The 12,691-nt window shown below is 33.8% G+C and overlaps 1 protein-coding gene across 2 annotated transcripts in view; it reads left to right on the top strand.

The window, feature by feature from the left end:
• LOC136024740 (tau-tubulin kinase homolog Asator-like) overlaps positions 1-9,585 on the top strand; it is a 132,122-nt gene extending 122,537 nt beyond the window's left edge. For both annotated transcript variants that reach the window (XM_065700186.1, XM_065700177.1), the window contains one exon: positions 4,340-9,585. In XM_065700186.1, coding sequence (XP_065556258.1) covers positions 4,340-4,397 — 58 coding nt within the window. In that variant the 3' untranslated portion in view covers positions 4,398-9,585. The remainder of the gene's footprint in view (positions 1-4,339) is intronic.
• Positions 9,586-12,691: the final 3,106 nt, after the last annotated feature.

Genomic DNA, 12,691 nt, shown 5'->3' with positions numbered 1-12,691 from the left:
TATATAAGCTTATGAGGGGAAATCATTATAGCTTACTGAACTTGTCTGTTTATATACATTTGTAGGAAGTCACTAAAGAATAGTATTAACTGTAAGAAATATTAGGAGTCATAAATTGTTTATTCAAGGTCTATAGGGCAGAAACCAGTCATCCCGAGCTTTACTGCATTGCTAGTTTTTGTTTTCGATTACTTCAGTTACTTCAGTTTTGATTACTTCAGTTTTTTATTAGCTTCAATTTCTTCAGTTTTTGATTAATTCAAATTCTGCAGCAATTTTCTTCACCAATGATTAGATTTGTTAAAGGAAATCGCTAATACTACTACTACTAACTACTCACTGAAGCATGAAGCCACTCGACGCCAACACATCTGCAAACTATCTTCCTCCACCCAGGTCTGTTCAATGCTTCACTCTTTACCCCTCCCACGAAGTTCCAAATTCCTTTGACTGTCCGAATTCCCAATTCCTTTGACAGTCTGAATTTTGAATTCCTTTGACAGTCTGAATTCTGAATTCCTTTGACAGTTTGTATTCCGAATTCCTTCCGATTCGAACCCTCTTCCCATGCATTGGGGGACGACCCTAGATGATCCCACCCGTTCGGGGACTTTTTTTGTTTGACTCCTGATGGATGGCTAAGATGGATTCATCCTCAGAGCGTGTCCTAGCCATCTCAGCCTTTCTTTCTTTATAGCCCTTGAAATTGGGATAGAACCACATTTTTCATGCAGTTTCTTCCAGTTATTCAAACGGATGCCTAGAACTATCCTTAGACAGTTCCTATGGAAAATATTTAATAAACCTTCATCTTCCTTTCGAAGCATTGACATTTGGGAACCGTACTTGACCTGTGTCATTATTGTAACTTCCAATATTCTAATTTTAGTTCCCAGACTTCCAAACTTTTTTCAACCATAAAAAACACGCTGGGCCTCGGCTATTCTACTTTTTAAAGCTTCGCTGCGTCCACCATCTTTTCTAATAATCCTACCCAGGTAAGTTGGGCTATCCACTTGATTTGTCTTATTGCTTCCTAACATCACCTTATTGCCTTCATTTATTCTTAGTCTAAGCGATTAAGTCTTCTTAACATTAATTATCAAATCTGATTTTGAACTCTGAACCCTAAAACCCTCAACAATGTGCTAATTTTGCTAACATGTTCATCTAAAATGCTCAAATCATCTGCGTAATCGAAGGCTAGGAGAGTTTTTCCTAAAATATAAGCTAAAATGTTTTAGTTTTGTGTTTTGTTTTAAGGTTTTTTTTTTTTACATATTTATCAGTTTATTCTGCACTGAGGACGGTCAAGCGGAGGTCGACCGAAATATTTGTATAATTTTCAATTTTTTCACTGGCTGTTTATTTTCCTCGTTCTTCTTTTCTTCCCGATTTTGTGTGTTGTCATGATTAGCCAGTGTGGTCTCAGAAATTATTTACTATACTCACTATACACCAATTATTTTCTTCTTGCCCCAACTACTCACCCTCGATTCAGTAACATGCTCTTACTCGTCCTTTGTTAAATTCACCCCCCCCCCCCAAAAAAAAAAATTCCCTTCAACACGTGTCTCCTTTAAACCGTGCAGTCGTTCAAGGAATCACAGAGACTTATTTAATGCGGCCAAATCTGTGGCCCCTGATCTTGTAAAATTTCAACTTTACCACCACATTATCTACGCCTCATCCATCATTCCATTCTTCTTCCACTCTGCACTCTTGAGAAGTCTTCCATACCTGTCATGAGCGAGAAACGGGAGACTTCTAAGAGCTTCTAGATAAGCTGATTTAAGTTGTCACCCTTGTGTAATCTTCACAATACATTTCTAATACCTAATCATATTTAGTAGCCAAAAACCTCTTAGCCAAAACAAATCCTAAATATCCTCTAACTTCTAAACAGTAAATGTTTCTGTATACATCTCGTCATCTTACACCTAATTGTACTTCATGTTTTGAAAGAAGAAATAACTGCAATGAGGGGATGGAGTCAAAACCGTGCTTTTTCCCCGGGAACCGGAAACCCTAGCTACGCCTCTGCAGACAATAGTGCCCCTAAAGTTATTTTACTTTCTTCCAAAATATGAAAAAATATCTGATGACTCTATTAGTCTTGATTACAATATGTTTCCTTCTAATTAAAGGCTATCAGAATATTTGATGTTTATTTCTCTAAATTTTATGAATGAAGCTACTTGACTGTCGATTACCATCTATTTATCTTCGCATTTTGATTTATTTTATACATCGTATGTTAGCGTATTTTGAACCTTCAGATAATAAGCCCTACTTTCTTTAAAAAAAAAATCAAGAAAAATCTGGAAATAAATCCCGAACTTTATAGGGGATATTTTTTTTTATTTTTTTAACTCAAAAAATGAAAAAGATGTTCCCAGATTACTGTAATTTCGCATTAGAACAAAGCATTATTTTATTCTTCTGTTTGTTGGCGGCCAATATACAAATTATTCTTCTAGTCTTTTTTAAAGGATGTTATAACAAAAGAGACGTAAAGAGCAGGGAGGGGTTAAATTATTCGTAAAATTTATGTGGAAAAATCGTCCTCAGAATCCTGCTACATAAATTAATAGAAACAACTGCAGATTCATATTCTAGTGAGTTTGATTTATGGAAAACACACAGGTCTTTTACTTCAGTTTAATCTTAGCTTCCCTTAAAAAGGAGCCTTTTTAAATTTCAAAAAATACTATTCAGCATATTTTTGATGAATGACAAAAATGCTTTCTGACATACTTTGAGATCAAGCCCAAGCTTATCCCTGTCTTATTAATGGCTTTTGTGAAAGTTGAAACGGAAATCTGAAATCGCTCTGCTTTTTAGTTTGACTATGAATTATTGTTCCTTTCCTAAAAAAGATTCAGCTTTAAAAATAAAATTTCAAATTTAATAACTTTTTAAGCTGAAACTTAACAAAACTTCAGAAACAAATTCTATCCCCCCTTTTCTCTCTCCAGAAAATTTTAAGGCCAAATTAAAAAAAAAAAACATTTATTAACAAAATTTTATATTTACTTAAATGTGACTTTTCTTACTTAGCCTCTGAAAAATTATTATTTATCTTTTATTAATATGCCGTTAAGAATGGGGATGAATATATGGGGAAAACGAAAACTTCGGTATTAAGTTTTCTTATACTTGCTGCCGATTGGGTCCTCCACTATATTTTTCTACGCACGGGGCGAGTGACCTCCCCCCCCTAAAACCTCCTCTGTATTTAAGCTGATACAGCGAAAATTTTCTAAAATTTCTACGCACGGGGCGAGTGACCTCTCCCCCTAAAACCTCCTCTGCATTTAAGCTGATACAGCGAATAGAAGAAATATTGTAAAGAATTTTAGAGCTACCAAATTCATCAGTTGTAATGATTCGTTTCTTATCAAGTAATTGAATAGACTGATTACTTCCATTTGGTAAAACTACTCTTAACATTTATTCCTAAGCTAAATTAAATCCCGTTTGGACTAAAAAAGCCTCTGGAGAAGAGACTCTTAAGGGGAACAAAAGAATTGTTCCCTTATATGCGTAAATGGTAATTTTTTTATCCTAATATTAGAAGTAAAAGCTAGTCACTCAATATTGTCTCAGAATATATAGTGTTTTTGTATTTTATCGTTTTGCAGTTGTAACATGTTGATTTATCGCAGTGGTTTAGAAATCATAATTCCAAAATCTATCTCGGAAACAAAAGTCAAAAAGGCTTCTTATTATGTGCCAAACAAAACATGGCGAATTGCAGGTCTATTCCTATAGTGAATGGCTTCAGTGGTGTACTGTTCGATGCTTTTTATTCTATACTATTCTTTCTGCTACTGTTTACTATCTAGTGGTTTCTTTTTATGCTGTTCTTTCTGTTATATAGTTCTTAGCGAATTTGGGAATTTTTGTATAATTTTTCGGTTAAATCAGGAAAAATTGGGAAAATTTTGCAGTTAGATAAACCGAATGCACAGGGAATTTTAGTCCTTAAATTAAGATTTTTGGAATTTTGGAATGTAGACCAACCTATGTTTTTCATGTGAGATTACGGCGTTGGTAATTGGCGAGAGTAACTATTACTCGGCGGGATTAACTCAAATACTTCTGTATATGCTTTTAGAGAGGCACACCCGCCTATAGTCTCGGACAGGCGACCCTTTTTATAGAGCTCATACATTTACGCTAACACAAAAATAATTACAAATTGGTTGATTGACAAGTCTCGTGGACTTGCAGTCGAACAAGCGTGAAAAAAAGTAGGGATCGTGAACAATGAAAAAGTACTTTTAATCGTTGCGTTATGTCCTTTCTAATAATAGTTTTCATTTCTCTTTTTTAGAACAAGGCGATACCGGCCGCTATATAATAGGGACTATGCTTGGAGTCCAAGAAGGTAGACAATTGAAATCGCTCTCTAGTCATGAATTTCTCAAATTGGAAGTTTTTATGTTTTAATCTCGTTTGAATCTACTGTACTCTTTTGGTAATAGGGCAGCTTCATACTGTTTTTGGTAGCTCTTTCACTGTATTACCGATTAATTTCTATTGTACTAAAACGCTAACAGTGCTTTTATTTCTTTCAGTTACTATAAAATTTTTAACGAGAAACATTAGAAGAGAATTTAACCTTTCCTATCGATGCTTTCTTTTAGTTTCTTTACTGCGCAAGAGGAATTTCAGTAACTTCCTGTGTTTTACTTTTTTATTTCAAGAGATAAGGCCCCGCCCCTTTTTTATTGTTGCTGCTGTATCACTAAAGTTTTATTCTTCAAAGTTTCCTCATGCAGTCAAATAGCAAGTTTCTTTCCTGTTTTTAAGTGATAAAATGGTTGAATTTACGTGAGTTACCCTTGAAGATTTTTTTTTAAAGTAATTGTCGTATTGGCCAGTTCCGGAAAATTCCAATGTTTTCAAGCTGATTTTTTTTTTCCTTCCGTTTTTTAGACTATAGTTTCCAGGTTCAAGAATAGCAAGTAATTATTTTACTATATATATATTGATATAGTAATTATTATTACTATAATATTACTTTATATTTTATATTACTATATATTATTGCTATAATATTATTACTATATATATATTTATTTATATAGTAATAATATTACTATATATATATTTTGATACCAAGAAAGAAAACAAAAGAATTTTAATGTTCCTAAGTTGATTTTTTTTTTCACTTCCAATTTTTAAACCACAAGTGGCAGGCTAAAGAATAGCCAGTAGTCATACTTTTACTATATTGCAGTGTTAAGTGAAAAAGACGTATGCTATAAAAACCGATTTGGAGGTAGTTAGTACTTCAATGAAGCCAAGCATCATATCTAATGGAGATACGTTTCATTAATAATTTTTAATAATTCCTAATCCCGGTGAGGATTTTCCAATAAGAAATAAGGTTGCTTGCCCTCTTAAGCCAAAAAAAATGTATTTCAAGAAATTTAAGCCTTTTATATCGGGAATTACAATGAAGCCATATACCATTGAATGTAATCTTATCATATATCAATTTTGGGTCGCTTATAAGTGAGGTACTACTACTACTAACAGCTCACCGCAGCACCAAGCCACCTGGGGCCAACACAGCTAAGCACGCTCCTTCTCCATCACAATTTATTCAAAGCCTCCATCTTTACACCTTTCCAGGAAGTTTCTACTTCCTTTTAATCTTTCCTTAGGACATCCTTCCACCCCAACCGATGATGACCTGCTTTCTGTTTGGCCCTATTGGTGCTTATAGTACCTTACTATAAGTGGGGTATGGGTATTATATTCGGGAAGGAGTATTTTTAGTTTTAACCCTTGTCATTGATTCTCAGGAATAAGGTCGGCTGAATCGTTGATATTTCTTTTTAGTTTATGAAAACAAGATAGCAGTAGACATTGAGAGACGTCCTTTACGCTAAGCAAGCATGTGTAGTTCAGTATTTAAAGACTTTTTTGTAATTTCGTTTAAAACTCCATCACTCATACTTACTAATTGTACAACAAGAAGAAGATAGTAATTTGTATTTAAAACTAGTTCATATCACAAGGAAGTTTTAGGGGTAGAAGGGGACTGGAGTAGATAATGTATTTTACTTGTAGGAAATATGACTTTTTTTTAAGGGTAGGTATTGGCGAAAATATCTCCCTCCCTCGGGAAACATCACACTTTTAATACTCATTATCTCTTAAATGTTTATTTTGTCAGCTAATATTCCCCTGTTTAGAAGGAATATATTTTTCATTAATTCTGCTCATTAAAGGCATCTTCGAAATGCTGCTGTGAAAATGTGATATTTGGTTTCTGATGCTGGACCCAATTAGGAGGGGCTAGGAACTTATTATGCTTCATTATGTATGCTTCATTTCTAAATCATCCATGCAGGTGTCCTTTTCTGAAAGCTTATGCTGCTTCTTTTTTTAAGAGGACTGAGAAGTTAAACGGGGGATTTATTCCTGCTCATTTAAGGGATTTTTAAATGTTTTATTTTTACGAGAGTATAGCAGTCAAGCAAGGGTCTCAATTCCTGCTCTTTTAGGGCATTTCCAAAATGCCGCTGTAAAAATGTGATAATTAAAAATCCGATTTTAGACCCAATCACGGGGAAAGGCTTTTGTAAAATTGAATTAACAACTTAACCATGGCCGAACAGTTTCGAACAGTTAATCAGTTTCAAACTAAGGTTTAAATGAAAAAAAAAAAAAAAATCGCGAATTGTTTGCCTCTCTTTTTCAGAAGAACAGTTTTCAATTTCCAGGTTTAATTTGGTTGTGAATCTTTTGTAGTTTTGGGAAAATTGCCCATTTAGTTTCAATGTTTTTGTTAATTTCAGTTAAATTTATTTTTTGGTTAACACCCTCCTCTTTCTGCTACATAATGCTTTTAGTTCCTGTGCATTTTATATCTTACTTGAAACAAGTAACTCAAGTTGAACTAATCGTTTTTGTTCCTTACTTGTCCTCTCATTTGCGTCTTATTTCTTTTTATCTCGCTATGTTTATGAGTGCTGTCAGCGCAGAGTGGTAAGGCTTAATACAGTTTTTTTTTAATTTGATTAAAATCAAAGTGCTACTGTCCTGTTTATTCATTGGCTTCTGTCAAGCACTGATTTGCCATTCAAAAATCACACGTAAAAAAAAAAAATTGGAAAAATAGTTTTTTGGTAACGAGTCCAAATCTGAAAGCATTTATGGAATCAGTTTAACGAAAAAGTTGAAAAAATAAAATAATAATAATAATTAAGATAATAATAATATTTAAATAATAATATTTAAATATATAATATAATAATAATTGATAATAATTAAAGTATAATATAATATAATATATATAATATAATATATATACAATTATATAATAATGATTAAAATAAAAAAAAATAATAATGGCTACATCAAGTTTTCATCTTAGACTCCTAATCATTTTGTGTTTTCATTGGGTGACAGTGAAAGAGCTTATTTGGAAACCCCGGCTTTTTTTCTAGTCTTTGTTCTGTTATCTAGTCGTTTTTCTAGTTGATTGATATTCGACAATTTTGCCTAAAACGCAGGGCTGTTAATGCGTTGTTTTGAACTTACCCTTATTTCTTTCTTATCTTTTAAGCTATATATGCCCCATTTAGCACGCGGTTTGTTAGTTATTATTCACATTTACGCTCACTTGAACTGGGAAGGACGGGCACTAGCTTTCAGGCTACATCTTGATCTCGTGGGGGTATACATTGAGGTTTTTTAGAAGAGTAAAAAAAAATACTCTTCATAATTTTTAACACATGTGGTTTATATACCACATCTATTAATTTATGCACAAAAATCAAAACCAAAAAAGTCTTATGTGAGATTCTTTACTATTTGTTTTATGGACTTAGTTGAACTCAAGGCTGACTAGTTCATATATCAGAGGCATGCTCATAGCCGTATCCAGAGGAGGGGGCTAGAGGGAAGCCTTCGGCATGCTACCTAGAAGCTGTAAGCTCCAAAGTTTTTCACCGATTGACATTTAGTTAATTCAGGTTTCCGTAAAAAACTACTTGGATAATTAATTGAATAAGTTCATAAAATACCAGTAAGAGTGCAGAAAATACGGTTGCAGGGTTTAGCTAATTTTTTTTAGCTATTTTAGCTAATTTTAGCTAAGATTTTGAGAACTACGTAAATAATTCTCTTGAAATTTCAATTTTCAACTTACACTTTTTAGGTTTTTAGCTATTGGTGTGCTATATATTTTTATCGGAAATTTAAATTTGTTTATTGGTTTCTCAGTTTGTTAATTATTTAACTAAGCAATCGGTTAATTATTGATTTCTCATGGGAAAAATGCTTGAATAAATCCCGTAATGATGTGACATGTACTCAACTTTGAATACCAGTAGAGGGAATCTTTACGCAATTACTTCCATTTTGGTAGTTCTAGTTAAAACCCAGCTATGGTGGGCTTTCAAATTATTACCATAGGACCATTTTTTTCTTTGAGAATATTTATTGAATCTAAAGTTGTTCTGAAATTCTGAATTCCGAAATTGATTAGTTATTTTTGACTAAATTGGAAAACAGAGTCAATCTATTACTAACCCTAGATTGACTTATATAACCTACTGGCATGTTTTCCAAGTTAATACCCCCATTTTAGGGGAAAGGAGGGCGTTGCCTGTAAAAATTAGCCATTTATGTGATACTTAAGCATCCTTTTCTGCCTTTTATGAGTCGTTTATGCAAGTTCCGGCTATTCAGCGCTCCATTTCCTGAAATTTACATACTCGATCGCCTTTCATTACAGAACCAAAATGCTTCAGTAATTTAGAAGAGAAACTAATTTTAAATCAGAATTGGCTCGATTTTGTATTTTAGGAGGAAAGGTACCCTTAAAATGTGGATATCTGAACAATATTTAACTAAGAGGTATGAAATGAAGTTTAAACAAAAGCATTTACAAAGGTGGATCCAAGGGGTGACTTTCGGGACACATGTCACCCACAGAAGAATTAAAGTTCTATTAATTACATAGTTGGGGGGGGGAGGTTGGGGATACCATCGAAGTAGCCTAAGTTTTGTTGGTGCATCACATATATTAATTCTGTATCCGGGCTGAAGACAGATTGTTTTCTTGTAAACCTGTATTGAATATTTTCTAATGTTATACCAAACCATATCGTGTGTTTATAAAGTAGGATTAATTGCCATGGAGAGGATCTCGATTTTGATTTTCACTTTTAAAGGGTTTTTTACCACCACCTCTCCTCCCGAAGCTACTGCTAGCTATGGAACCTTGAACTGTATTTTAGCATATTTGGTCCTGTTCCCAGTTATTTATCTAGTCATGTAGTTCCTTGAAATGTAGTTTTTTCTCTTTAATGTAGTCTTTTTAATTTATTTTGAAGAGTATACTCGCTATAGATCTTATAATATCCCTTGTGAATTATATTGGGTTGTGCAAAAAACTTTTTGAATTTGATACCCGAAAATGTTTTTCGTGGAAAAAGGAGTGTCTATTTGTGTTCTAATCTCTGTTATTTTGAAAAACCTCATTGTTTGTTTATGTCCTTTTTTGCCACGTATAGTAAATACATTGATTTGCAATAAATTATTTGCTTCATCGTCTAATTTTTTTTTATTGAGTTCCTTAGTTTTCTTTTTGTATAGTAAGCAAATCTCGCCATCCAGTGACTTAAGTGACTAATAGTAAATCTTGTGAGGTTAATTCACTGTGAGCTGACGAAAGACACATTCACAGTCAAATTCACCTAAATTCTGAAATTAGTTAGGGTTTGTAGTGAATTTAAATTTCTTTGAACTTTTTGAAACCTAAAAATATTGGCTGTATAATATCTGAAAAAAAATGTATATAATAAATAAACTACTAAAAAATAAACGGAAAAATAAATAATGACAGATGACACTGTCTTTCCCTCATCAAACAGTCCGTGGTAACGAACTGTAGTAAGGAGCGACCCGACTCAATAGTGAACAAAACTTTCAAAAATGGAATTTTGATTCTAATAGATATATCAAAAGAATTGGATTTTTATGCTGATTTTAAATATATAAATTTTATCAAATTTAGTCTTACTCATCAAAAGTTACGAGCCTGAGAAAATTCGCCTTATTTTAGAAAATAGGGGGAAACACCCCCTAAAAGTCATAGGATCTTAACGAAAATAACACCATTGCATTCAGCATATCAGAAAGTATGTTGTCGAAATTTCAAGCTCCAACTGTCTACTGTCGTAGACAGTTCTACTTTCGAAGTTTCAAGCTCCTATCTACGGAAATGTGGAACTTCGTTTTTTTTTGCCAGAAGACCGATCACGGGTGCGTGTTTATTTGTTTGTTTGTTTTTTCCCGGGGGCGATCATATCGACCAAGTAGGCCTAGAATGTCGTGAGAGGGTTCATTCTAACGGAAATTAAAAGTTCTAGTGCCCTTTTTAAGTGACCGAAATAATTGGAGGGCACCTAGGCCCCCTCCCATGCTCATTTTCCTCCAAAGTCAACGGATCAAAATTTTAGATAGTCATTTTGTTCAACATAGTTGAAAAACATAATAACTATGTCTTACTCCTCCACAGTCCTCGGGGAGGGGATGCAAGTTACAAACTTTGATCAGTGTTTACATACAGTAATGGTTATTGGAGCTGTTCCCTCCTCAACGCCCCGCTCTTTACGCTAAAGATGTTTACTGTTTTATAAAGTAGAATTGAGAGAAAGAGTCAAACTCTAGCGTAAAGAGTAGGGCGTTGAGGAGGGAACAGCCCCTTTCATACACGGAGTAATTCCTGTTCGTTATAAGTTTTAATATCGCTCTTTATTTTCAGTTAAAAAAACTTGTTTTTTTTATTTAATACAAAATATAAGACGATATTGAGAAATTTTTGAAGACAGTGGATAAATTCATTTAATTTATCCGCTGTCTTCAGAAAATTTATCAGTTAGCTTATCTTCTGACAGTTTGTATAAAGAAAAAAAGTCTAGCCAGTTCTAAAAAAAAGTTCAACACAGTTGTAAAAAAAAAATCTAAGGATTGAAATATAAACACAGGGTTTACTTGGATAATAAATTAAATAAAAAATACAAGTTTTTTTTAAATGAAAGTAAGGAGCAACATTAAAACTTAAAACGAACAGAAATTACCCCGTATATGAAAGGGGCTTTTTCTGCTCAACGCCTCGCTGTTTACGCCAAAGTTTGACTCTTTCTCTTAGCTCTATTTTTAAAACAGTAAGAAACTTTAGCGTAAGAGCGGGGCGTTGAGGAGGAAAAGCCCCTTTTCATATACGGTGTAATTTCTGTTCGTTTTAAGTTTTAATGTTGCTCCTTACTTTCATTTTCAAAAACTTGTTTTTTTTTTAATTTAACTTCTGGACGTTTTTGAATTAATGTATGTTTTGATCTTGGCTCTCCGCACATAAATAATTAAAACGAAATTTGCATATTAATTAATTGCAATTAGTTGGAAGATTTTGAGAAAAAGGAGCGAGGGAGGAGGCCTAGTTGCCCTCCAATTTTTGGATTACTTAAAAAAGCAACTAGAACCTTTAATTTTTTACAAACGTTTCATGGGTAAAAAATATACGTAACTTACGAATTAACTTCGTAACGAACTTTTATATTCGTATGTTTTATTGCGTTTATGAGGGGTTCCAGCCGTCGTCGATACCTCGCTCTTTACACTAAAAGTTGAAATCTTGTCCCAATTCCTTAAGAATGACCTCTGAATCACAAAGGCCGTAGAATAAATAGTTGAAATTACTAAAAATACTTTAGCGTAAAGAGTGAGGTATAAAGAGGAGGTAAACCCCTCATATGCGTAATAATTTTTGTTCGTTTTAAGTTTTAATGCTGCTCCTTACTTTCAGTAGAAAAAACCTCATATTTTTTTCTTGTTTTTTCAAATAATGCTAGAAAATCCTGTGCCCCCTTCATTGAAATTCTCTTCCCCCATGAGAAGTTTCTCCATGGAAATTTCCTCCCACGTAACCCCCCCCCCCCTCAACTCTTCCCCCTAAACCAAAAAATCCCCCTGAAAACGTCAATACACTTCCCAGTAATCATTACTATATGTAAACACAGGTCAAAGTTTGTAACTTGCAGCCCCTCCCACGGGAACTGCAGGGGAGTAAGTCGTCCCTAAAGACATAGTTATTAAGTTTTTCGACTATGGTGAATAAAATGGCTATCTCAGAATTTTGATCCGGTGACTAGAGAAAAAATGAGCGTGGGAGGGGGCCTAGGTGCCCTCCAATTTTTTGGTCACTTAAAAAATGCACTAGATATTTTAATTTCCGTTAGAATGAGCCCTTTCGCGACATTCTAGGACCGCTCAGTCGATACGATCACCCCTGGGAAAAAAAAAAACAAATAAACACGCATCCGTGATCTGTCTTCTGGCAAAAAATGCGAAATTCCACATTTTTGTAGATAGGAGCTTGAAACTTCTACAATAAAGTTCTCTGATACGCTGAATCTGACGGTGCGATTTTCGTTAAGATTGTATGACTTTTAGGGGGTGTTTCCCCCTTTTTTCTAAAATGAGGCAAATTTTCTCAGGCTCGTAACTTTTGATAGGTAAAACTGATCTTGATGAAACTTATATATTTAAAATCAGCATTAAAATGCGATTCTTTTGATGTAATTATTGGTATCAAAATTCCATTTTTTAGAGTTTCGGTTACTATTGAGCCGGGTCGCTCCTAGCCGGGTCGCTAAATTTA

The sequence above is a fragment of the Artemia franciscana genome, chromosome 1 (genome assembly GCF_032884065.1).
Source record: "Artemia franciscana chromosome 1, ASM3288406v1, whole genome shotgun sequence".
In the NCBI taxonomy this organism is placed as follows: Eukaryota; Metazoa; Arthropoda; class Branchiopoda; order Anostraca; family Artemiidae; genus Artemia; species Artemia franciscana.
The sequence above is the reverse complement of the archived record's forward strand: the minus strand, read 5'-3'. Positions and strand labels throughout refer to the sequence as shown.